Source organism: Gouania willdenowi, chromosome 5, assembly GCF_900634775.1.
Source record: "Gouania willdenowi chromosome 5, fGouWil2.1, whole genome shotgun sequence".
Classification (NCBI taxonomy): Eukaryota; Metazoa; Chordata; class Actinopteri; order Blenniiformes; family Gobiesocidae; genus Gouania; species Gouania willdenowi.
This window is the reverse complement of record NC_041048.1, coordinates 11,742,729-11,764,295: the sequence shown is the minus strand read 5'-3', so window position 1 is coordinate 11,764,295 and position 21,567 is coordinate 11,742,729. Positions and strand designations below refer to the sequence as shown.

Genomic DNA, 21,567 nt, shown 5'->3' with positions numbered 1-21,567 from the left:
GTTATGTTACAGTAATTAGCTCCTCCCATGTGTTACATTACAGTAATTAGCTCCGCCCCTTGTGTTATGGTACAAGTATTAGCTCCGCCCCTTGTGTAAATTAGTTGTTTTTTTTAGCTCCTCCCCTTTTGTTGTGGTACAGTAATTAGCTCCTCCCATTTGTTACATTACAGTAATTAGCTCCTCCTCTTTGTCACGTTTCAATTTTTTAGCTCCGCCTCTTTTGTTACCTTACAGTAATTAACTCCTCCCATTTGTTAAAATACAGCATTTAGGTCTTCCCCTTTTGTTATGTTACAGTAATTAGCTCCTCCCCTTGTGTTACGTTACAATGAATCGCTCCTCACGTTTTGTTGCTAAATAAGTGGAAACAGTTGTTAGTGTTTGTTTTTTTTTCCAAAGCTTGAATCAGTCGATCTTTACTCGGACATACTTCATTATACATAATTTTCAGCGTCACACAACTAAAAGAAAATTTATAGTAGGAGAGTGTTTAATGATGATAAGGATGATTATTATTATTTTACTTTGCATTTTTGAAATGAAAGGTAAAATGTTGGGTTTACATTGAGAGTAAAATAGAATTATCACAGTTTGACTTTGGTCTCTACATTTGATTTGTAACATACATAAAATATGCAGTTAAATCTTCAAGCAGAAGATTGTTTGAAAGAGTTAAAGGGAGTCAACAGGATTAAAATGGAAATCAGGAATACTTTAATAATCCCAGGGAAAAAATACTTTTGTTACAATGGCAAACAATTAGAAATGATTAAGTGAAAAGAAACACCAACAAAAGATACACAAGATTAAAAGTAAACAGAGATTAGAGTTTAAGAGATTATTAACACACGTGTCAAACTCAAGGCCCGGGGGCCAAATCCGGCCCTTCAGAGCATCTACTTTGACCCTCAGGAGAAAGTAAAAATGACTGAATGTATCATTGTGTACATTACAAAATATTTCAGATGTAGATATCTTAGTCCATCTGAGTACACATGCTTATACATTTACTAAATCCCCATGCTTATTTCACATGATGGAAGTCATATTTTAAATCGCAAATTGATGAAAAAAAATGTTTTTTTTTTTTAAATCCTGCAAATGTCCTCAATTTATTATAGTAATATAAATAACAATTGTTCATAATATCAAGGAAATTAAAGTAAATTCAAGTTTAAGGTCACCTAATGCTTGGATATTGTCGGTATTGTATATACTTTATATTTAATGTATACCTGGAAGTGCAAACTAGAGCACATTAATGTTAAAATTGTTTTTTTTTTTGTTTTTTTTTTTCCTGCCTAAAATCCGTGGCCCACTTGAGATGAAACTGGTGTGTATTTAGCCCCTGATTAAACTAAAAGGAGTTTCACACAGGAATAAGAAAGGATAAAAATATCAAGCAAGAATAATATACAAATACTCCAGTGTACGATCCAAGAAAGCTTTTGGGTTAAAATAATGTAGGCTAAACATCACGGGGAAATGGTGGAGGATGAAGGAGACGAACTATGGCGACCTCTAAAGGAAATGGAGAGAATAAATAAATAAATAAATAAATAAATGAAGACTGAACTTGCAGCTCCATGCCAGTAGGAGGCAGTAGTTTTCTACTGAGTTTTAAAGACGCAGGAACAGAAGAAGAAGCAAACCGGAAGCCACGCCTCCACGTTCCCATGCCTTGGCGCGCTCCGGCCGTGTGTCCGCGGCTCTCTGCTCCTCCCGGTGCTGTGGACCGACTGTAGCGGCCAGCGAGTGAACCCAACGGTGGAGGCATGAGTGTGGCCGGTAACACCCGACCTGGCTCGGCCGTGGGCCCCGTCCAGCAGGGTCTGAAGGAGGCTCTGATCGAGACGCTGACAGCCATCCTGTCCCCGGTGCAAGAAGTGCGCGCCGCCGCGGAGGAGCAAATCAAAGTGCTGGAAGTGACAGAGGGTGAGCCCGATGCTGCTTAACAGGGGACCGGCGTTCATCAGGCCGGTGCTCACGGACTGAATGACCTGGTGTCCGCGTAGGGCAGCTGTCTGCAAGCCTCCTCCCGGTGCTAAACGCTGTGTGTGGCTAACAGCGGTGGGGGCTGTCCCTGGCTCCCAGTGGCTAACGTTAGGCCACATTACCATAAGTTAGTCTAGTTAGCCAGATGTGATTAAAATACGAGAAGTGGCACAATTATGTGGTTAACAGATGTGTTGTGTTCATGTCTTTAAAGTAGTTAAAGTGGCAGTGGGACACCACATGGACCCAGTGCTGAGCTCGGCCTGCTCTAACGGGTCATCCTCCGGTTCACGAGCAATCGTTGACTACATTAAATCATACCGTTTTTATTTCTGTAATAAAATATTTACCATCTATCTTTACGGTCTCCATGGCAACCCCAGCATGTCACTAGTGACACATTTTCCCGCGAAGTTGTCTCCAGCTTTTCCCGCGGATCCTGCCTTCCAGGATGTCAACATCATCAGGACCGTTTATTAGACCACACGAGTCAAACTCGAGGCCCGGGGGCCAAATCCAGCCCATTAGACCATTCAATTTGGCCCACATGAAGAAAGTTAAAAATGAAAGACAACACAGCAATCTTTGTGAATATCAGTGTTTCCCAACTTGTTTTTTACCTCATTAACTCCTTGTCTTTTTTTGTTATGATCGCCAGTAACCCTTAGTTCACATGTGTCAAACCCATGGCCCAGGGTCCAAATCTGGCCCTTTAGAGCATCCAGTTCGGTCCACAGGAGAAAGCAAAAATGAAAGAGAAAACATGAATCTTTGTGTAAATGAAACTCAGCAATATAAGCAGGGACTCACAGTTTTCCCAGTGTTTATATCGCATGACTGAAGTCATTTTTAATGTTAAACTTTTTGGGAAAAAGTTTTTCTTCAACTTACAGTATTATATATCATTAAATAGAAATTGGTAATAAATCTAGGAAATATAAAGTGAAGATCTTGTTGGGACTGATTTCTATCACTTATTGCTTATTATTGTCGGTTTCTTACATATTTTGTATTTTACAGCTGGGACACAATAAAGTTGAAATTACTCGTTTTCCTGCATTAAATCTGTGGCCCACTTGAGATCAAACTGCTCCGTATTTGGCCCCTGAACTAAAATGAGTTTGACACCCCTGGTCTAGTTCAGGTTATTTGTGTCAAGTCCCACATTAACCTTGGATTCAAGCCTTTTATTTATCTATTTCTGAAGTTTTGGCGTTTTCACCTTTTCATATAGCTATTTTAAAGTATGATACGATTAATTACTGATGGACAAGGAAAATGTGCATATGATATGATGTGCTATAATGGTAGAAATTACATTTACACATGTTCTTGTGTACCCCCTGAGATGTGTTCAAGTACCCCTAAGGGTACACGACACATAGCCCTAATTAGGAACCACTGGTGTAAATTACCAACTAATTCAGCCCCAGGGATTATGGTTTCCCCATGCTTATCACATGATTGCAGTCATATTTAGTCCCATTTAATTTTTAAAGAACTCAATTTTCCCCTAATTCAGCACGTTTCCTCAAATTATTCTACAAAATTTTCCCCAAATTAAAAATAAAAATGTCATAGAATCAAGAAAATTGAAGCATAAATCCTGCAGTGACTGATATCTGTGAGTTATTGCTTGGATGTTTTCAGTGCCAACATACTTTATATATCAAATATATGTGTAAGTGCAAACTAGGGCACGTCAAACTTATCTTTGCTTCTTTAAGGCAGAATGTGAGGTGTATATAGTCCCTATAGTTAATACAAAAAAATATTACAATAGTGTAGTAAAAACCAGTACATCTGCATATTTTATTACATTTTATTTATGTGAGGCAAAGCATACAGACTGTTATCTGAATTGAATAAACTTTCACTAAGAAAGAAAGCAAAGCATTGGGTGTGTCGTGTCGTCACTGTGAGGCCTGCTCCCTTCCACTGGCCCCTGTATAAGTCGGCCGCTCAGCACTAACATTGTCTCCTGGTGCTGATGTCACTGCTGCTAAAACACAGTGTTTAGGCCTCACAGGATACATTTCCACACCCTGTCCCAAATAAGTTCAAATTGACACTAGGGCTGGGCGATTTTGCCTTTAAAAAAAATTGGAGATTTTTTTTAAGAAAAATTTGAGTTTCGATTCGATTTTCGATTATTATTTTTTTTTTTCAATGCTCTTGAAAATGACGGCAGACATCAGATATATTGTGAAAAGTGCAACGTTATTGCTGTGATTGTCCTCAGGAGTTAAAATGCATAGAACAATCCCAAAATCAAAAGTAAATGAGTCTCTGTCATTCAACTATTTTAAGCTTTAACCCAGGTTTAAGCAAAAGTGCAACAGCAACTTCAGAGTAGCTTAATTTTTCTGATTAAGAAATCAGATAATTACATATTCTATAACATATAATATTACAGTTAAAAAAAATAAATAAAAAACTCTTCCCTTAGCATCTCAGCATAGTGTGAATGAAAAATTGAACATGCCTGTGGCACACATATAGCCCACTCAAAGGGTAAACACATGTAAACAAAGAGGGGGCTGGCTCACATCGGAACGTGAAAAAGTCCAAAAAAATGTGGTGGGAAAATAATTATTTTTTATTAAATAAAAAAAAATACATTTTTTTTTTAACTCGAATTTGCAAAATAATTGTTTTTGTCTACAAATTTGATTAAATCGATTTTTATGCCCAGCCCTAATTGACACTCATCAGTTTTGTTGCATCAAGGAATAATTGTTGACCACATTATGGCTTCTCCTGTGTTGGTGTACCAGAGGCACATTATTTATTATCCTTCCAACATCACATTTATTCAGTATAAGTTACATGTGTATTATTAAATATATTTAATAAGGCTGCAGCAGTGGTGATTGTTGACAATTCAAAGCGTCCATTTGTTTGTAGGGATATCCCAATACAACTTTTTCACTTCTGATACTATGCCGATATTGCAGCCTTGAGTATTAGCCGATACCAATACGATATCAGCACAAATCATACATACTTTTATTACTTATTTTGTAGTGTGGAATGTTAGAAAAGGCTTGATTAGGTGATGTCACTCAAACCGAGAACAATAGTCAGCAACTGTAGGTATGAGAAAAACTGACCCATTTATTATTAATCAATTGGTTACATACATTTTAACCGTCAACATAATATCTACAGTATTCTACAATTTAATATATTATATATTAGAGATTTTATATGCAGTCCGATAAAATCAGATTCGTTTTATAGTTGATATTGGACCGATATCAATATCGGATCGGGACACCCCTATTTGAACCTCTGGGTACTTCACGATATGATACACGATACAAAGCTCACGGTATTGATTATCTCACGATGTGACGATACTGTGATTATCGATATATTAGTCAGAAATCAATCTACGATAATCTGACATAACAAAAAAAAAAGATTAAGTGAAAAAATACAATTTTTATTTTACATCTCTGAAATAAAATAAATTGAAAAAGTGTCTTATGAACGGTGACACTATTTTAGTGCATCATTTCTGTAAATAAGTGTCAACATATCAATGTAAACGAATAAGTATCTCCAATAGTGCTTTCTGTAAACAAAAAATAGGGTCTTTCTTACCAGTGGCACCATTATAGTGGAATATTCCAGTAAACAATATATTGACTCCTTCAACAAACAGTGACAACATTTCTGTGAAGACGAACCTGCACATTTTAGTGGAAAAGCAGAAAAGGTTACTTCGCGGGAGCATATGGGTGATCGATCGTGCAGAAAAATATTGTGATATATCGCCGTATCGAGATATCGTCACACCACTTTTGGCTGTTCACTTTGGCCTGTGTGTGTTGTCTGACTGAACCTACTCACATTCTCTCTCCTCCCCTTTTTGGTGTTTCTATATTTGTAGAGTTTGGTGTCCACTTGGCAGAGCTCACTGTAGACCCTCAGGGAGCGCTCGCTATCCGCCAGGTGAGGAAAACTAGCAATAAGAAGTTGACGTGCAGCTGCTGCACAGACACTTGTCTTTAGTACATTTTATGTGCCGTTGACTCCTCAGTTGGCTGTTTTTACAGTTGGCGTCTGTCATCTTGAAGCAGTATGTGGAGACTCACTGGTTTTCTCAATCAGAGAAGTTTCGGCCTCCTGAAACCTCCGATCAGGTAATACTGTTTTTTTTTTTTTTATTGATTGTTGGCACCACTTGAGGCTGATTATGTCCAGATATGTTTGAAGGTCAATTACATTTTTCAATTACAATTATGTCTTTAATTATCAATGTTCAATTGCAATTAATTATATTTAGGGGGACCAGCATTTTTGCAATTACAATTCGAATTGTCATTTTCCCCCTGAAAGTCAACGACAATTGTTTCTCAATTGCTAAAGTTCAAATTCAACTAATCACAATTACTAACCTCTTATAATCCGCGTACCCTTCGTTCTTTGGTTATTTTGTTTTAAAACCAAATGAAAATAACAAATAAACGGTGTGGTTATTTTGTTTTTACTGACTTAAAACCAAACCAGAAACACAGAAATGTCAACAACCAGATAAGCAGCGTTTTTCTGTTTTTAAAAAAAATGTATTTTTCTGTTTGTGAGATATTTGGATATTTACGGGGGAAATTACGAGAACTGAAGCCCACTGCACCTGGTTTCCCTCCACAGTTGCTGGACCTGGTTTCCTGTTGCAATAGGACTGTTTAGGATGTATTTCAGCTGTTTTCTGGTCCTGCTCATGTTTTCATGCAGCCTGTGGATGTTCTAGCTCGTAAAAAGCTGCTCACGTTTGGTTTGTTTTGTAGTGGTACTGTCCAACTAGTATCCAAATAAACATGTGACTGACTAATGACTCAGGGGCTGGTGTGAGGAACAATAGATTTTTAGAACTTCTACGATTTAACACCTCTGCAAAAACAATTACAGCTTTTTTGAGGGCAGTAAAAATATGTATTTTGCACATTATATTTCCGCCAGCCACTAACGACAGCCGTTAACACACACGGAAGTTGATCACGAGAAACGAATAGCACCAGTAGATTCATTACACCACCTCTGGTCCCTTTAATCACATATGTGTGTTTTTCGTAATATCCATTTTTGTTTTGATTTGTTTACGCATTAATAATGTTTCAGTTCGCCAGTTCATCAGTAATGTGACTTATGTGTTGCTCCTTTTTTGTTTGAAAGTAAAAGTTCCCAACCCCCGTCTGTGGGTCCACTCTGTGTGCTGGGATTAAAACATGAAGCTCTGGTCATAGTTTCCTGTAAATATCCAAATATCACAAAACGGAACAAGATTTAATTTTAAAACAGAAAAACGCTGCTTCTCTTCTCTGGTATTTGATTTTCTGTATTTCTGTTTTGGTTTTAAGTCAGTAAAAGAAAATAACCACACTGTTTATTTGTTATTTTGATTTGGTTTCAAAACAGAATAACCAAAGAACGAAGGGTACACAGATTTCAAATATTAGCTTTCTGTTAGCATCTCTTATGATAACGGGTCAGTTTTGACCCATATCAGCTGCAAAATACACTAAGAATAGTATCTATTATTTAATTAGTTTTTTATCTTGGTTTACCTTGTTAGGCTTCCTAATCAATGACAATATTGGTATTAACATTTTTGGTGTGGGCGTCTGAGCCTTTATTTGTGTCAGATTGTGTTGATTTCAGTTTGTTTTTAAATGATAAAATGATCCTCAAGAGAAATGACAGGAAGTGGGAAAACTTTTTAAATAATTGTTATTACATTTGTGTAAGCTATAGAACTTTAACAAGTTTCCCCAGTTTTGCATTTAATTCAATTGTAACTGACAGTTTTTATAGAATTTCCATGTCAATTACAAATACAAAGTCAATTATCAATTCAATTATGATTACAACAGCAACATTTTTTTTCAGTGACAATTGCAATTATAATTACATCATAATTATTTATCAATTACAAGATTACAGGTATAATTGACCCCATTCCTGTTGCTAAACCTGACGAGTGCAAACTTTGCTTAAAAAAGTACCGTTTATCTTTTCTTGACGTCTGACTTAATGATTAAAAACATTTTGTGAAGCTTCCACTTCATTTTAACTAATGTATTTACTTACTTGCTTCAGGCTAAAGCCGCCATCAGGGAGCTTTTACCCAGCGGTTTGCGTGAGTCGATCAGTAAAGTTCGCTCCAGCGTGGCCTACGCCGTGTCAGCCATCGCACACTGGGACTGGCCGGAGGCGTGGCCTCAACTTTTCACGCTGCTGATGGAGATGCTGGTGAGCGGCGACATTAATGCTGTGCACGGGGCCATGAGGGTCCTCACAGGTGCGTAAAAGAACAGCACAAATGTAAATGTCTTCACGCATGTTTTTTACGTGAAATTTATTCAAAAATGTTGGCAATTTAAAGTAGTTTTTCTTTCTTTGTTAAACGGTCACCTTCAGAGTTCACTCGAGAAGTAACGGACACACAGATGCCGCTGGTGGCTCCTGTCATCTTACCAGAGATGTACAAGATCTTTACAATGGCCGAGGTTTACAGTATTCGTACTCGTTCCAGAGCAGTAGAAATATTCACCACCTGTGCCAACCTCATCTGTGCTATCGAAGAGCTGGAGAAAGTAAGAGAATGCGGTTAATATTTATAGTGTTTGTGTCTATGGTGTGTGTCTAACACTGTAATGAACTGTGTGCAGGGTGCAGCCAAAGCACTGATCTTCCCCGTGGTGCAGCAGTTCACAGAAGCGTTCGTGCAGGCTCTCCAGATGCCTGACGGTCCCTCGTCTGACAGCGGGCTGAAGATGGAAGTTCTCAAGGTGAAGAGGGAAACATTGAGCTGGGATTGACACTTATTAATGAAAGTGTCAATAGTTGAGTTTTCCTTTTAAACAGATACTCTGCAGCCAACATGCCTTTATTTGCAGTTTATTTATGGTTATAATTTGATTTAATAACACATTTTTAGGGATAAATTCAATCCAAAATGTAAAAAAAATACTCCACTAGAAAAACATGCACAAATAATGATTTCTAGATTTGATTCCAAAGTAATTCTTGTAAATGTATATACTTTCATCTCACCTTGTTGTAAATTTGAATCACTAATGTAGTTCAACCGTCAGTCATTTGAATTATAAACAATAAGCCCGTTGTCAGTGTAGGTTTTGGTCGTTGTTCAGAAAATCATATTAAAAAGTTTAAAAAAAAAAAAGATTTTTTTTTTTTATTTTCATTTTGAAATAAAAAAAGAATTAAGATTGAAATTCAAGGAATTTTTCTTCATCAGGGTCAGGAAGTGATTAGCAAAACTTTAAAAAGTAATTAATTTTCATTTTCAGGAACTAAAATGTTAGAAGATGGAAGCAAACAAACAAGTTTTCACATATTGTACGACTGGAAGTCGCCGTTAACAAAGTAAAAAGGCGTTTTTTTAGGACGGTGCTGTGTAAGAAGTGAGACTTTCAGCGATTCTGTGTAACAAGTTGATGAACATGAATCCGTACATTGTCGTTTCTTTTAAATGATAAGATTATGTCTCAAGGAAGAGACCATGATTGCTGATTTAGTGTGATTTATGCAGATATTTTTTGCTGTTGATGAGCCTCGTTTTGCATATTATTACACATTTTGGCGCTCTTCTTACTAAAAATGCTGTTCTCATACGGGCTCTCGCGCCGTTTGGAAAAAAAAAAAGGCTTTTTTTTGTTTTGTTTCATTTTTTTGTAATTAGAAACAGGTGTTATCTAATTGCTCAACACACCTGAATCTAATGAAGTTTAATGAGCCACTGTAAATGTTTGGAAGCATCACCTCTAATAACCTCTTTACTTGCTGCCTATTTTGTCCCACTCCTGACTGAGTTCTATTATAAAGATAAATCAAATGTTTAAACCCCCCGTAGGCTGTAATGTAGTTTTGACTGATGCCGATATCTGCATTTATTCTTTCTCTCTCAGGCTGTGACGGCGCTGGTGAAAAACTTCCCCAAACCCATGGTTTCCTCCATGCAGCAGATCCTGCCCATCGTCTGGAACACTCTGACTGAAAGTGCTGCTTTATATCCTTTTTAATCTCAGACAAACATAACCTTTGCCTTTATAAATGAACTTTAAGAACAAAACGTCATCAATGGTCTGATGTTTTTTTTTTGTTCATTTATTATTCTTGTTCTGTTTAATTTTGTTGACTATTTTCCTCTTATTTTTCGCAACTTCACTCTTTCACCTAATTAAAACTATAGTAACAGTACATGCAATACCAAGACGACAGAAAATATGACAAATGTATGACATTTTCATAATTAAAATCTAATAAAATAAGATTCAAATGTAAAGAATTTGATTTTATTGCAATGATCAGAAGATATTTCTGCAATATGAAAATAAGACACGTGGAAGTAAATTTGCTCGATTAAAATCAATATGACTTTAGTGGGCTTAAGCTACTCCTAAGGGTGTAAGAAAAAATGGATTTAATATATTGCGATATTTCACCACACGATTATCGTATCGATCCAAAAAAAAATTACTAAATCGATTTTGTTTAATCATGTTTTTTAACAACAAAAGAAACATTTAATTCTGCTAACATATGCATAGCACATAAACTCCCGGTCACTATGTGTCAGTGAATCACAGAAGACCTCACTGCTCAATACATCGTAAGAAAAAAATCGGTTGTAGAAGCAAAAGTTACACTTTTTAAAAAAGAAAAATGTAATTTGACAGTTTGATACACATACCACTTGTTTTTGATATTGGTACTTGAATTACAGTCATTTACCATTTACTTGTTCTCAAAAAAAAATTATTAAAAATTGTATTTCTAACCATTTTGTACTTGTAAAGAAATTTGTCATTATTGATATTGCGATTTTTTTTTTTACAATGTAAATTGTATTGTTTAGTATCGGGATATATCATATCGTGACATGCATATTGTATCGTCAGATTCATGGCAATGCACACCCCTACTACTCCTACCCAATAGGAATTATGATTTTTTTTTTTTTTTTTTTTTAAACAAAACTAAAAGTTTAATAATACATTTATTCTCAAAATAAACTAACCTTTTAGAGCAATTCTCTTTAAACAATATGGTTTTACACATCAGGAACATATTTTCACTGTGGCTGAAAGAACATAATTTCCTTAAGCAGATGTTAACTTATGTCAGAACTGAGGTGAACTACACAGAAGAGGTGGATGACCCCATTGACTCAGACGGTGAGCAGATTTGAAGCTCCTCTTGATCACAAAACACACACACAGAGAAGCCCGTTTTTCCATCTTGTGTTGTCTTTTTTTCCCCCACAGGTGAGGTTTTGGGTTTTGAGAATCTGGTTTTCAGCATCTTTGAGTTTGTCCACACGCTGCTGGAGAACAGCAAGTTTAAGAGCACAGTGAAGAAAGCCCTGCCTGAACTCATCTACTACGTCATCCTGTACATGCAGATCACAGAGGACCAGGTGAGGAGCTGAGGATTTGTTTTCCCTGTTTTGCATCCTAATCACCCCCTCCACTGTGTGACTAGATCAAAGTGTGGACGGCCAATCCGCAGCAGTTCGTTGAGGACGAGGATGATGACACGTTTTCGTACTCAGTCCGCATTTCTGCACAGGACCTGCTGCTGGTAGGGAGATTAAAGTGTGCATTTGAAGTTAAACTGGTCCTAAGAGGTTCCTGCTTTAGAAGTGATGACCTCTGACCTTTGGCTGCAGGCTGTCGCTGCAGAGTTTCAAAACGAGAGCGCAGCAGCCCTCGCAGCGGCTTCCACTCGACATCTGCAGGAGGCCGAACAGGCCAAAAACGCTGGAAATGAGCACTGGTAAGAAGACTTTTCCACTTTTCCATTTTTGTTTAACTTACTAGATTACGTGTTGTTCATTTTTTTTTTTTTTTTAAATCAAGGTGGAAAATCCACGAGGCCTGTATGTTGGCCCTCGGCTCGGTTAAGACGATTATAACGGAGAACGTGAAGAACGGTAGAATCCAGTTTGATATGCACGGCTTTCTGGCAAGTGTCATCCTGGCTGATCTCAACCTGCCAGGTAGGTTACACTCTAAAGTGGTCCTGGAGGGCTGCAGTCCTGACCGTAATCAATGGCTCCACATTCGACCTGCTGCAGAACTGCATGATTACATATTGGCTGTATTGTAAATGGCACATTAACGTACTATACACTGCAAACTCAATGAGTGTATACTGTCTACTATATACTATAAGTATGGTTAGGAAGATGAGCGTTCCCACTGAAGTATACTTCCAAGTTTCCCAAGATGTATTTCAAACTTACAATAACAAAAACCTGAAGCACACTGAGGCTAAATATCTTTGTTGATTCTTCACCTTTGAAAGTTCTGAAAACATTTTAAGTGAGAAAGTGACCAAGTAGAAGATCAACATGTGGTCAGTTGGTCCATAAAACTCACACCTTCCATTGTGCTACTGACAAAGCTTCCGGTTAACTTCAAAACAAGAGCCCTATTTACAAAAGGGTTAAAAAAATCTAATGGAAGACAAGGAGAGATGCTTTTGTTTTGAAAAGGGGATGTTTGACTTTTAGTTTGAAGCAGGTCGCAGGATGATTTTTACATTCCGCTTGCAATGCATCATGGGACGGTTGAGTATGACTAGTGTGCATACTTAAAAAAATGTCCCCATAGAGTATACATCCAGGTATTTCACACATACTCCATCTTTTCATACTGTCTCATAAGAACAAACTACATACTAATTTTGACATCAGACTTATTGTATTACATTAGTATGCTAGTATTTCAAACACAGCCATTGAGTTCAGACTTCTTTCTGCGGCCCTTCAGGACGAACATTTGTATGAATCAAATGTAAATTTCTTAGCAAAAACTAAAAGAATTTACATTTGAATGAAGCATTCTAAAAAACTCTGGTTAATGTTAAATAAAAAGAACACGAAGACTTTATGTACAAAGTTATTTAAACAAATAAAGCTAATTTTACCTTCTACTAATGGTACGGTCATGTTTTGTCTTCGTTTTTTTGATCAAACATAACTTTTGTTTGCTCTCATTTGCTTATTTTCTCTCTCTCTCTCTCTCAGCTGCATCTCCGTTCCTCCTGGGTCGAGCTCTATGGGCAGCCAGTCGCTTCACGGCTGCCATGTCTCCTGAGCTCATCCAACAGTTCCTGCAGGCCACCGTTAGCGGCCTCCATGACAACCAACCGCCCTCCGTCCGCATCTCGGCAGTCAGAGCCATCTGGGGGTACGCTCACTGCGTTAAAACACACACACACTCGCATACACACACTGGTTTCCAGCACTAAACATGGTGCTTTGGCCAGCGTTTTAATGTGCAAACAACTGATTCTTTTAGTTTGTATTAATGCAGAAAATCAGAGGGTGGCATTCTAACGTTAAATCTCCAGATATTTGCAGAACACTAGTCCGATAAAATCAATATTTGTAATCTTGCTGATATCGGACCAATATCAGATATCAATATCGGATCGGGACATCCCTAGTATGCATATAATATATGTACAGTATATAGACACTCATACCCATAGGTATAAATAAATAAAGTAAACAAATTTTACAAAATAAATGAAAAGGAAATTAATAGAATACAGAGAATAAAGATCAAGCACAAAACATACAGATATTTAAATTGAAAATAGGTACACAAAAAAAAAATACACATTTTTTGAGAGCAGGAAAATTAGTCAAATCTCATGATTATTGTCCAAGCTTCTCCTGTTTGTACGCTGACCTACAGGTACTGTGACCAGCTGAAGCTGTCGGAGAGCACACACATCCTCCAGCCCTTCCTCCCCAGCATCCTGGAGGGACTGGTCCAGCTGGCGGCTCAGTTCAGCTCAGAAGTGCTGACGTTGGTCATGGAGACGCTGTGCATTGTTTGTACCGTCGACCCGACTTTCACCACCAGCGCTGAGAACAAGATCTGTCCGCTCACCATCGCCATTTTCCTCAAATATAACAACGGTACGGAGGCAGCCCAACTGTGTTTAAACCAGTGTTATATGGGGCAAAAACACATTCACGCCATTATTGAGGGACACGCCCCCATCTCAGTCTGTCTCCTCCCGCTTCAGACCCTGTGGTGGCGTCTTTGGCGCAGGATATCTTTAAGGAACTGGCTCAGATCGAAGGCTGTCAGGGCGCCATGCAGATGCGTCTCATTCCTACGTTGGTCAGCATCATGCAGGCTCCCACTGATAAGATCCCCTCCGGTCTCTGTGCCGTAAGTAACCATTGTTTTTGTTCTCAGGAGAAGCCGACTGTTTAACGTTGCGCATTACTCTCGTTTTTAAACTGTTAAATGTTTTCTGTTGTGCATTATCATTATCATCATTTAATCATTTATTGCATTGCTTTCCTCTCTCTCTCCTGCGTTGCTCTGTCTGCAGACGTCCATAGACATCCTGACCACAGTCGTTCGAAACACCAAACCTCCTCTGTCAGAGCTGCTGGTGTGCCAGGCATTCCCTGTGGTGGCTCAGTGTACTTTACGGACCGACGATAACACATTAATGCAGGTAGATAAACATTTGGTCTCCTATCTCTGCATCAGTTTTTCCCCCACTATATAATTCTTAACCCCTCACCACCAGAACGGAGGTGAGTGTCTGCGGGCCTACGTCTCCGTGGCCCTGGAGCAGATAGCCCAGTGGAGAGACGAGCAGGGCAACAGTGGTTTATGGTACGTGATGCAGGTGGTCAACCAGCTGCTGGACCCACGGACCTCCGAGTTCACGGCCGCCTTCGTGGGCCGCCTCGTCTCCACCCTGATCTCCAGGGCGGGGACTGAGCTCGGTGAGCAGCTGGACCAAATCCTTCGAGCGATCCTGAGTAAGATGCAGCAGGCGGAGACGCTGAGCGTGATGCAGGTTTGTGGGAAAAGGAACACACGACGTTTTGTGATGTTTGAGGTTATGAGTTTGACTGGAGTTGCCTCATCTCTCTCTCTCTCTCTGTGTAGTCTCTGATTATGGTGTTTGCTCACCTGGTTCACTCTCAGCTGGACCCTTTGCTGGAGTTCTTGTGCAGTCTGCCTGGACCGACAGGGAAACCTGCCCTGGAGTTTGTAATGACGGAGTGGATGAGCAGGCAGCACCTTTTCTACGGACAGTACGAGGGTAAAGTCAGGTAAGGAAGCTTTATGTTCACTTTTCATCAATATTAACCAATAAAGATAAAGTTGACCTTTATTAAAGGAGAAATTTGCAGATTTTCAGTAGCAAAAAAATAAAACAGCATAATAAAAAAGAAAATATATATACATGAGCCGTACACAATAAAGAGAGAAAGAGGGAAGATGTGTGGCAAGAAAGGACATTGCACAAAAAAACGGAGTATTTACATATACACTAGGGATATAACGATTAATCGTAATGCAGTTAAAAATCGATTCATAGGTATCACATCGATGCTCATTTTCAGTTGCATTTGAGTTGCTTTTAAAAAGAAAAGGAACTATTATGTAGTTTTGCATTGTTTACTATAGAACCAAGAAAATAAAGAGAATATTTTTCTACATTCCAATTTTGTAAAATAAATCGTGAGATAATCGTATTGTGAACCCAGTATCATGAATCGAATCGTATCAGGAGTTGAGTGAATCGTTACATCCCTAATGTACACACTAAAATTGCTGACTGTCGATTCCTGTGGAGCCTTGAGTCAAAGCATTTATTTCATGAATCTAAAAATAAAGCCTTAATTGTCATTAGAAGGTCTTGAATCAATGTGTCAAAAGTTTTAATTTTTAACACTTAATTTTGTGATTGTAATTAGTCTCACGTTTCTAAATAAATGGTAACATTAGTTTTTAAAAATTTAAATATATATAATTTATCGTAACACCGCACAATCACACAATCGCCTGTCCAATGAATGGCTTTTATTAATTTCTTATTTTTTGTCATTTTGTTGTTTCATAGATTTCTGGCTCCAAATGAAGATGTGGGGCAGCAATAATGATGAAGTGTAAAATAAAAAATATGAATACATCAAACTTGCTTAAACTGTTTACAATACAACAGCTGCATTGAATGTAATTAAGAATATAGTAAAGTACTTAGTTTCCTTTACCCTTTTCTTAAGGCATTGTTTAATGGCTCCTACTTTAGTGTTTAAAAAATAAATAATAATAATGTCATGCAACTTTAAAGTGTAAGACCTTTACTAATTATTGTCCTGTAATGCTGTTGCTGTTTGTGACCTGTGCCTGCAGCACCGTGGCTCTCTGTAAACTGCTGCAGCACAGCCTCAACACTGATGACAAACGTCTCCAGGACATTGTGGTTAAAGGAGAAGAAATCTACGGCCCTGAAGATGGCATTCGCACTCGCTCCAAGTCGGCAAAAAGTAAGACGCAACGAAAAAAAAATCCCAAACTGTTTACTTAGCGAGGTATTTGGAAGACGTAAGAATATCTACGTGTGTTTTTTATTTTATTTATTAATGCAACATTATCTTGTCTGCTAAGATAATGGTGCAACGTCAATTAATCTTTGTTCTTCTGTCTTTTTTTTTTTGTCCCTCCAGATCCGGAGCGATGGACTAACATTCCTTTGCTTGTTAAAATCTTTAAATTAATAATCAATGAATTGTCGACGGTCGTAGAGGCGAATGCTAGCAGAGCGAATGCAGCCGACTGGAGCCAAGGTGAGGCAGGAAAGTTAGTTATTCACCGCTTCACAGTTTGAAGTCCTCTTACCAGTACATTAAAACTGTTTTTCTTTTTCTGTACTGCTTTTATTCATTTAAAAAGCTAAATTTGACTCATACTGGGCAGATTTTGATCAAAAAGTATGTATGTTGCCCAGGTAGTTCAATGTTTCTGACTTTGGGAATCTTTGGTCTGCGTTTAAATGTAAAGTGAAGCAAACCAGATAAATGTGTGAAAGTCTTCTGTCTTCTGCACCATTGTATTGTTGAAGCACAGATTTCTGGGAGTGCATTTGCACTTCTTTGGCTTTAGTTTGCTTCTGGTAATTGTGAATTTAACCAACTGTGTATTGTATTTGTATTTTGTATTTATTTTTGTATATTTTTTTTTTTTACATGATATTAACAGAAATTGGTAGTAAAAAACATAAATACAACAAAACGTGATGGGAGTGTGACAGAAACCTGAAAGCGCTTATCCTTAAAGCCACACCCCTAATATCAACATAATATAGAACCCAGGCTGTTCTCAAATTGAGAGAAAAACTTTGCATCTCCTAAAATGGTTTACAATCACATTAATGAACTAATGACTAACAAATATCACATTGAAGATCATTTACAGTAGGAAAGAAAAAATATATGTATTCATTGCTAATTAATGATCACAATTACAGATTACTATTGCATTAATTTATAATTAAGATATATATTTAGTGCACAATATTTCTTTAAAATGCTTTTTTTCTGTTAGTTTTTGAAGTTTCTATATGATCTCCATACTCATTCCATAATTTCACTCCACGATAATGAAAATAAAATTACGTTTATTGGAAGATGAAGAGTCATGGCTTGTCTAGTGTTATAACAGCTTGGTGTCTGTAATGAAATCAAATCACTCACAAAGGACAAAGTGCTTTATATTGACCTTGGCAAGTTCACCAACTTTTATCTTAATACCCTCAGTTAAATATATTCAATTGTTGAAAACCAAACGTATTTAACTTTTGCTTTAACTCAAATCTGAAATGTTGCTGCATGTTTAATCTGAGGAATGACTGAAAAGCACCGATTGGTTCCTTAGATTCCAGCGGCATGTGGGAGGAGGAGGGGGAGGACGAGGAGGATGAGGAGGAAGATGAAGGGCTGGCGGGAACGCTGCTCTCTGATCTCATCTCTTCTAACAAATACGGTACTTCTGTGACCTTCGTTCGCAAGCATTGATCTTACTCTGGATGTTGAGATTAAATTATTACCGCCATAAACGATTGTTTACAATACTAACGTCTTAATACAGATGATGATTACTATGAGGATGATGATGAAGATGATCCAGATGCCTTGAAAGACCCCATCTATCAAATAGATCTGCAGGTAAACCTTTAAAACACTATATTTGTGTTCATTTTTCTCCCATTTTAGGCTATTTTTACTATTTGTCCAAACTTTGGTTTTAAAGACAATGGATTAATGTGTCAGACTATATCAAAAACAAAGTGTGATTGAATTTAAATTATATTAGTATTATCCTGAGGTGGACCTTATGCATGTAGCATAAATTATTTGTTAATACCAAGATTAAAAAAAAATGTCTAATTGTTTTCTAATCTGTCATTTGACACATTTTCCACTTCATGTTGTTTACAAGCAATAGAAAATTAAAACTCCATCCAAGGAGATAATGTCTTTATGTAATTACTTTAGATGAAAAGAAAATCTGATTTTCAAGGGTGAACATTTTTAGAGTTTTCTGTCAATTGGGAAGCAGACGTATTTGAGTTGAGTGGGTAGTGTTTAGCAGCATAGGTTCAGAACATCCATATGTTGACCTAAATTGCACCAAGTGTTGAAAATGAGATATTAAATGTATTTGTGTTGGAATCAAAAATGTAAAACAGGCACTTTAATCCCTGCAAAAACGCTCCTGAGAACATAGAATGAGATCAGATGATGTCCCAGTTATATAAAGGCCTTTAGGGGAAGGTGAAGTGGGGCCAAACCATTAGACTGGAAGAATTAATCACACAATGTGCACATCCAGCTGCTGATAAACAACGGCTTCTGAAATACTCCGCTCGCCTGACCTTTAAGTCTTCATATCACTCGATTACAGTACGAGATGAGTGGAGGTTGACCTGAAAGAGAACTCGTATTACATCTATTTTAAAACTTCCAGCGTGCTTAAATATTGATTTTATAATCCTGCTATTGGTTTTCAGATCTATCCTTTCTTGTAACCTTTGTTTTTTCTAAAACAGATTAAGTCATAAGGTTCACAGAGTTTAGGCTCTTTAAACTTAACAATACCCAAGAAACAAACAGGCTTTGTTTTATTGGTGCTGCCTAACACAGCTGTGGAATGGCTTACCTCGGAGAGTCCTGACAATTCCAAAGGAAAACGTAATACTACTCTTTTTAAAGGCAGGCTTTCCACTCATCTGTGTATTTAGTGACTGATTTATTTAAAGTCACATTTCCAATTATTCTCCTGTTAAGTTTTAAAACCAGTGTTTTTTTTCATAGATTTGTTTTTAATTTAACATGTTTACTTCCATTTTAATTGATTAAAGTTATCTATTGTTCGTGCCATTTTTATGCATAAGTTTGTTTTTAAATTCTTAACTATTGAGTTTCACTTTTTTACTATTTTTTACTCAACCTACTGTATTTCCTCACCTCATTTTCATTTTTCTAGTTTTATTACCGTGCTGTACAGATTACATTAAAAGTGCTGATTGGATTTTGATATTTTGACCAAACACAGACATAATGCCATGGAAGATTCCATTACATTTTGGAGGGGATTTGGATCAATATACTGATTGTAGCTCAGTTTCAAATATTTTTTTTTTAAATCTATCTTTCCCTATTGGTAAAAGTTCAAAAATTAATATCTTTGTTTGTAATTAAAAGATCTTTGGCGTTTGACTCGTTTATGTTAGGTTGGTTCCTCAATTTCTGCTCTGAGTTTCATCTGGATCACATCCAGATTGCACATTTCATCACAATTTTTTTAAAAAAATGGGGTGCCCATACGTTTGGAGCTACTTTATTGTTATTTTCCGCCGCCACAAAGTAGAAGGGGGATGTAGGTTTGAGCTCCGTCTGTCTGAGTTAAAGCTGAGAACTTTCCTCATATGATAGGATAACCAAATTCGGTGTGTGGCTTCAGGGTATCAATACCTTGATGGAGTTGGAAAATGAGAAGTGCGCAATTATTTTTTCCGGTGTTTTTGCCCTTGTTCTGTTTTTTTTTTTTACTCTGGGTGAGTTTGTGTGTTTTGACCTACCACTGTTCCCGTAGTAGTCGGTAGTCGCCATCTAGAAAGCCCATGACCTACTGGTCTCTACGAACTAAGTTATTGTATTTTCAGCTTGAAAAAAAACATGCTTGTGAGTATGTTTAAGTGTACTGTTTGATAACACTGTTTGTGAAAGTTAAGCATAAACAGTGTGTTGTATAAATCACTGCAGATCGCAGTAACTGTTAGCATGAGCATATACATAGGTTTTCCCATAGAGGTTAGCATGAAGCTAGCAAACTTTTTGTATGGTGGTATTTTTATCCCCCCGCCACACAGTGTGGAAGGGGGATTTAGGTTTGATGTTTGTCAGTCCGAGTTAAAGGGGACAACTTTTCTCAGAAAGTGTTTTATGATAGGATAACCACATTTGGTGTGTGGCTTCAGGGTATCAATACCTTGATGGAGTTCGAAAATGAGAAGCGCGCAATTATTTTTTCCAAAGTTATTGCCCTTGATCCTTTTCTTTTTTTTTTTTTTGGTGTGTGATGTTGATGACTGTCTTTTTGTTATTGGATTTTTCCAAGCTTTTAAGTGTGAATGATGATGGTACCATGATCGGGAGCACTGATTGAGATTACTGCCAATATCTTCGAGCATTTTTTGAGATAAGTAGTTCTATGTTGGGATTAGAATGACTTTGTGCTGCAACGTGTGCGTTATTAAAAAACCAAAAGGTCTGTATAATTTGAATAAAATCTGATTGATTGGATCTGACCTGCTCTGCCACTTGTCTCCTGTTCAGGCTTACCTGACGGACTTCCTCACCCAGTTCTCCCAGCAGCCAGTTTACAGCATGTTCTCAGGCCACCTCAACAACACAGAGAGACAAACCCTGCAGTCTATCGGCCTCTAGCGCTGCAGCCTGTCTTTCTCATTATCCTCCACATCTTTCCACCTGCAACCCTGAAACTCTACACTGTTGCTCCATCACTTTGTGCTTTCGTGGTGAATTTACAACACCGCAACGTCGGATGATGAGCAAGGATGGGAAGAGACGTACACACTTTTATATCCCTGCTTTTCATTATGTGAGTGATAAGATGACGGACGACGATCTGTTATTGTTAAAGTTTGGAGGACACCAGGGGAGGAACTGCACTGGTCTGCCTGCAGTTTTGGTGGAACTTTAAAGAAGATTTCTGTGAAAAAAGACATCAACTCTTGGTGGGAATGGAAAAGTGAATCACACTCTGGTAATTTAGGCTCACGTGTGTTTTTGAAGAGTAAATGCAATTAAGAGACTGTTTACTGAAGGACAAACCAAACAACGTGCTGTCATCGGCAGCCTTACATCATTAACAGTATGCAACATTTTCTAAATAAAAGTCCCAAAAAGACCTTAACAGATTCCATGTTTTCCCCCAAACTGAAAGACATGTGGAGGGGTTTGGTATTTTGTATATCAACATACTTGCAAATAAATCTTATCTATTAGTGAACTTGTATTGTGGCATGTTGAGTTGTTTAATGGTGTCTTTGTGGATTTAGATAAAATATTTATTCTGAAGTCTGATTTGTGGTTCCTGATAAGTTTTGACAGTTTTTTTTTTACATTTTATTTAAAAAAAAAAAAAAAAACTTTAAAAAAAACTATTATTCGTGTATCATTAG

At 37.4% G+C, this 21,567-nt stretch overlaps 1 protein-coding gene across 4 annotated transcripts; it reads left to right on the top strand.

The window, feature by feature from the left end:
• Nucleotides 1-1,640: 1,640 nt before the first annotated feature.
• Nucleotides 1,641-21,400, top strand: ipo9 (importin 9). 4 transcript variants are annotated; one of them, XM_028447430.1, is made up of 23 exons: nt 1,641-1,938; nt 5,897-5,958; nt 6,063-6,149; nt 8,104-8,305; nt 8,425-8,600; nt 8,676-8,795; nt 9,936-10,036; nt 11,146-11,204; nt 11,295-11,446; nt 11,512-11,610; nt 11,699-11,805; nt 11,889-12,028; nt 13,061-13,223; nt 13,737-13,963; nt 14,074-14,222; nt 14,389-14,517; nt 14,593-14,868; nt 14,961-15,127; nt 16,215-16,348; nt 16,529-16,648; nt 17,736-17,843; nt 17,949-18,025; nt 20,699-21,400. In XM_028447430.1, the coding sequence occupies exons 1-23, from the start codon at nt 1,779-1,781 to the stop codon at nt 20,807-20,809; spliced, it is 3,126 nt and encodes a 1,041-aa protein (XP_028303231.1). In that variant the 5' UTR covers nt 1,641-1,778; the 3' UTR covers nt 20,810-21,400. The 4 variants fall into 4 exon arrangements, 3 of the variants coding, with proteins under 3 accessions (XP_028303231.1, XP_028303233.1, XP_028303232.1); XR_003674114.1 differs by lacking the exons at nt 16,529-16,648; nt 17,736-17,843; nt 17,949-18,025; nt 20,699-21,400 and adding an exon at nt 15,922-16,034 and having other exon boundaries at nt 16,215-16,300; XM_028447432.1 differs by lacking the exons at nt 16,529-16,648; nt 17,736-17,843; nt 17,949-18,025; nt 20,699-21,400 and adding an exon at nt 15,922-15,967 and having other exon boundaries at nt 16,215-16,320.
• Nucleotides 21,401-21,567: the final 167 nt, after the last annotated feature.